The sequence below is a fragment of the Bos mutus genome, chromosome 1, assembly GCF_027580195.1.
Source record: "Bos mutus isolate GX-2022 chromosome 1, NWIPB_WYAK_1.1, whole genome shotgun sequence".
NCBI lineage: Eukaryota > Metazoa > Chordata > Mammalia > Artiodactyla > Bovidae > Bos > Bos mutus.
In genome coordinates, this window is record NC_091617.1 from 78,707,813 (window position 1) to 78,712,527 (window position 4,715).

At 54.5% G+C, this 4,715-nt stretch overlaps 1 protein-coding gene across 1 annotated transcript; it reads left to right on the plus strand.

Moving 5' to 3' along the window:
- Positions 1 to 485: 485 nt before the first annotated feature.
- RTP2 (receptor transporter protein 2) lies at positions 486 to 4,220 on the plus strand. Its single transcript, XM_005899652.2, has 2 exons — positions 486 to 649; positions 3,713 to 4,220. The coding sequence occupies exons 1-2, from the start codon at positions 486 to 488 to the stop codon at positions 4,218 to 4,220; spliced, it is 672 nt and encodes a 223-aa protein (XP_005899714.2).
- Positions 4,221 to 4,715: the final 495 nt, after the last annotated feature.

A 4,715-nucleotide genomic window follows, 5' to 3' on the forward strand; every position in this document is an offset into this window, starting at 1 on the left:
AGCACATCAGGGGATGTGGGTGCCGTAGGCGCTGCATTTCCCAGTCCCTCGTTTCTCTGTGGTCCCCTAGGGTGTCCCAGTCACCATAGTACATGAAGTGGAGAATGCCTGGAAGACTGGTCGGGGTGAAACAGAATCACCAAATCATCCTTGCCTCCTGGAGACCTGGGAAGCCTGGGTGAGTGTGGTCCGGGGCTCAGCCCCTACCCTGCTCACTGCCCTTGCATCACTGCCCAGCCCTGCATCCCCAGCCTAGCTCAGGGCCCTGGGACTCCCCTTTGGGACTTCCCTCTTCCCCAGCCCCGGCCTCAGCTGCCATGGCAACAGGTACCAGGGTGACAAAGGAGGTTGCTGGGTCCTGTTTCCTTCTGGTCCTGACAAGGAAGCTTTCCAGGCTTCAGAGATTGCACTGCTCTGCACCACCTGGCTGTTTTCTGTGTTCTCGCTCAGGTTGAGCTCAAACTCCCAGCTCTGCCAACAGGACCATGTGCACCAGCCTGACCACTTGTGAATGGAAGAAAGTCTTCTATGAGAAGATGGAGGTGGCCAAACCAGCTGACAGCTGGGAGCTCATCATAGACCCCAACCTCAAGCCCAACGAGCTGGCTCCTGGCTGGAAGCAGTACCTGGAGCAGCATGCCTCAGGCAGGTAAGAGGTGGGGTGTGAAGGGCTGTGGGGAGCCCTGTGGCACAGCCCGGGGGCACCTTCCAAGAGGAGGCAGAGATGCATGGAGCCCAATTCTAGGGTCAACTCAGGTTAGAGGTTAGAGGCCAGAGAAGGAACTGCCAGGTGGGTCGAACCAGCTTTGATTCTAATCCCAGCTATACCACTAACTCCCTGAATGCTCCTAGCAAGTTGTATTCTGTCTCTAGGTCTGCATTTTCCATAGTAAAGAGCTGTGATTCTTCAATGCTCCTGCAGTCTCTGACATTTTAAATGTTTTCACATGTTCCTGATTTCTTAAAGATTGGTAGGAACAAAGCAGAGGCAGCCATGTGGTCCATTGGGGAAAGCCTTAGCTCTTTCTGGTCCTAGGTCTGTGCAGGCAACTCAATGAAATCAGATTTGAATACAAAAGCATTTATTGTTCACCTGCTAAGCTCTAGAAACTGGCTTTGAAGCTAACAACTGTGAATTTGGGCAAATCCTTTTCCCTGTGTAGTTTTCATTTTCACATTTGCAAAACCAGAGAGTGGGCCTGAAGTGATCAATCAAATCTCTTCCAGCTCTTTTACCTACAGGTCTGTGACAAAAAGATCTTTGGGCAGGAGTTCAGTAGATCCTCAGTGACTTCCCTGGTGGCTCAGATGGTAAAGCGTCTGTCTACAATGCGGGAGACCCAGGTTCCATCCCGGGGTTGGGAAGATCTGCTGGAGAAGGAAATGGCAATCCACTCCAGTACTATTGCCTGGAAAATCCCATGGACAGAGGAGCCTGGTAGGCTACAGTCCATGGGGTTGCAAAGAGTTGGACACGACTGAGTGACTTCACTTCACTTCAGTAGGTCCTCAGGGCACAGCATCGCATACGGTATAGGAGCTCCATGTCTTTCATACAGCAAGGGGTCCCTGGGTCAAGAGGACACATGCATCTGAAGTCCACTTGCCTCTCCCTCTTCTAGATCACGGTTGGGGTTGGGGCCAACAGAATGCCCTGCCCAAACTGCCTCAAGCTCATCTCCAGGGTTGATGTGGGACTCTTCCCTGGGTGGTGGCTGTGTTCTGGGGGTGTAAACAGAACCTGGACACACAGCTTGGGCTGTTCACACATGCTTGCTTGCCTGCGGAGTTCCTTGTGGCACTGGGGGTGGGACAGAAGGAGGCAGGCTGTGGGTGGAGAGCTTACACTTGAACTCCTTCCCCCAAACCTGCAAATGTTAGCATGATCCCGACTAGGACCAAAGACAGAGAGGCAGGGGTTAATTGGCTCATTTCAACTTAAACCCCCGCAAGACACATCTGATGGGCACCTGTTATCAGCTGGGCCCCAGCTCCGTCTCTGACTAGCTGCGTGTGTGCAGAGGGCTCTCTTTCCGTGAAATGAAAGGCTGACTAGATGATCCAAAGTTTCCCTCCTCCTGGCTCCAGTACTTTAAGATACAAGACCTGAGGTCTGGCTTGAGGGAGGGGAAAGATCTCCGGATTGGCTTGATTTTAAAAGGTGCAGAAGGAGGAGACTGACAATGTGAAGCTCTGAGTTGGCAAGTGGGAGGGGTGGAAGGGCTGGAAACTCAGGTGCAGGGGCCCAGCAGGTTGGAGGCTGAGCCCCACAGGCTCGTGGCTCCTCTCGCCTCAGGGCTCAGCTGATCCTACTCCTGGCTTCCAGTTGGCCTCAGGCGGTGTTGGAGAAGCATCACCCTTGTGCATATTCTGCACAGAGACTTGCCCTACCTATAAGTGTTGGGACTCAGTAACCCTGCTGCCAAGCAGCTCTGGCCTAGCACGGGGAGGCAGGATGGAGGCGGACACTCCCTGCTGGCTCAGGGCCAGTGAAGACGCTCTGGCCTGACAACCCTGCCTCAGGCTGCACTGGATCCTGTGCTGCGCTTGTGCTGTCTGTGGGCCCTAGGGTTTGGGGCCATGCTTGGCTTCATTTCCATTCCACAGTCTGGGCTGCGTGGTGCTTGGCATCACAGTAGGTGCTGTGCAGGACCTGTTGGACTGAACTGAGTTCTTCATCAGAGGTCCTTCAGGGCTATTTACAGGGGTCTTGGAGAGGGTCAGCAGTGAAGGCAGATGCAACTCAGTGGACCCAATACTGCCATACAGCCTCAAGGACAGGGCCCTGGAAGAGCTCTATCTCAGGGATGGAAGGAATTGCCATTGGCAGTAATGAGTTCTCTGTCATTGAAGATGTGCAAGCACTGGGGAGAGCTGAGATGAAGCCTAAGCCATATGAGTCCCAGGCCACTTCCCTTGTATTTCCTGAGGCCAAAACCCAAAGGGGCCTGGTTAGACAAAGCAGCCAGTGTGTATATAAATGTGATGTGTATATGTGTGTGGAGGGCCTGTGTGTACATAAATGTGCATGTGTGTATATGTGTGTGGAGGGGTTTGCAAACCAGGATACACCTTCCCAACCTCTGCTGCAGCCCTGGATTGGGATCTAAGGATGATCTGTCAAGGGACAGGAGAGTGCCCTTTGTGAAAGTGCATGGACCAAACTCTATAGTCTTCCGCCTGCTGGCCCATCTCACCCATCTGCCTGCCTGTCCTGTGAATTCTCTGTGTTCTGTGTTTGAGACAGCTAGAGGCAAGTCTTTGCCCCAGAGCAGACAGGATGCCTGAGTGAGATGTGTGGTCATCCCCTTTATCAGAGTCATGAGAGGGATGAGCAGGAGGATTCTTATTGGGCACAATTATCCTGCATTTCACAGGTGAAAAATAAGGTCCACACTGGCGAGAGTGACCCTGGGCAGCATCCAGACCCATGTCAGACCAAGGGAGGGTACACAGGAGGTAGGCTGGAGAGCAATGCTGGAGGCCAGATGGCTCCGGTGTCTGGCTTATGAGGATGCTGTCCTAGGCCCAGGGGAGTTCTCCAAGAGGAGGCGGAGACGCAGGCTCAGGCACTAATGTACCCAGGGGGCAGTAAATACTCCACCTTGACTTCCAGGCCCAGGCACCCAGTGCCCTTCCTTTCCAGTCTCCTCCAGGAGGGCTGTCTGGAAGGGAGGCCCACCTTGTCCATCCCTGTCTCTCTTCCCCGCAGGTTCCACTGCACCTGGTGCTGGCATACCTGGCAGTCAGCCAACGTGGTTATCCTCTACCACATGTACCTGGACCGCGCCCAGCGGGCGGGCTCGGTGCGCATGCGCGTCTTCAAGCAGCTGTGCTATGAGTGCGGCACGGCGCGGCTGGACGAGTCGAGCATGCTGGAGGAGAACATCGAGAACCTGGTGGACAACCTCATCACCAGCCTGCGCGAGCAGTGCTACGACGAGGACGGCGGCCAGTACCGCATCCACGTGGCCAGCCGCCCGGATAGCGGGCCGCACTGCAGCGAGTTCTGCGAGGCCTGCCAGGAGGGCATTGTGCACTGGAAGCCCAGCGAGAAGCTGCTAGAGGAGGAGGCGACCTTCTCCGGTGCCTCCAAGTCAAGGGCCCAGGAGGGATCCGGCTACAACTTCTTCTCCCTTCGCTGGTGCCTCTTCTGGGCCTCCCTCTGTCTGCTCATTGTCTATCTGCAGTTCTCCTTCCGAAGGTCGACCTTCCTTTAGTGCAGCTGGTTGAGGGTGGGGGAGGGCTCGTGGGGATGAGAGTGGGGATGCAGGGAGTGCAGTTCTGGTCCTGCTTCTGCTACAGATTCAGTTTATGACGCTGGACAGCCCAGTTACCTCTCTGGACCTCAGTTTATTACCCTGCAGAATGAAAGTTGCTCCAGGAGGTATTTAATAATCCTTCCATTAAAACTCACAGTGATGGGGGCATGGGGAGAAGGGTCTAAGGTGGATTTAGAACTCTCTCCACGTCGGTGTTAGTACTTATCTCACAGTGGGCAGCCCCTCCCTCCACCTCCACCTCTACCCCTTATTCTGCTTCATTTCCATATGCCATATCCCCTTAGGACCCCCTTAGGTCGTCTTGTCCCTGCCTGATTCTCAAGGTCATCTTCAGTTGCTTCTGAGCATCCCACCATGGTTCCCTTTGGGGCGGGCTGTGGCTCCACTCAAGGCATCTTCAATCAATATTCAATGTGTCTTCACCCTGTCCCT

What these genes read in the sequence shown, in the direction of transcription:
- RTP2 (XM_005899652.2), top strand. Translation starts at nt 486, where the DNA reads ATGTGCACCAGCCTGACCACTTGTGAATGGAAGAAAGTCTTCTATGAG. An exon ending in GAGCAGCATGCCTCAGGCAG is followed by an intron (nt 650 to 3,712) that starts GTAAGAGGTGGG and finishes TCTTCCCCGCAG; the next exon opens with GTTCCACTGCACCTGGTGCT.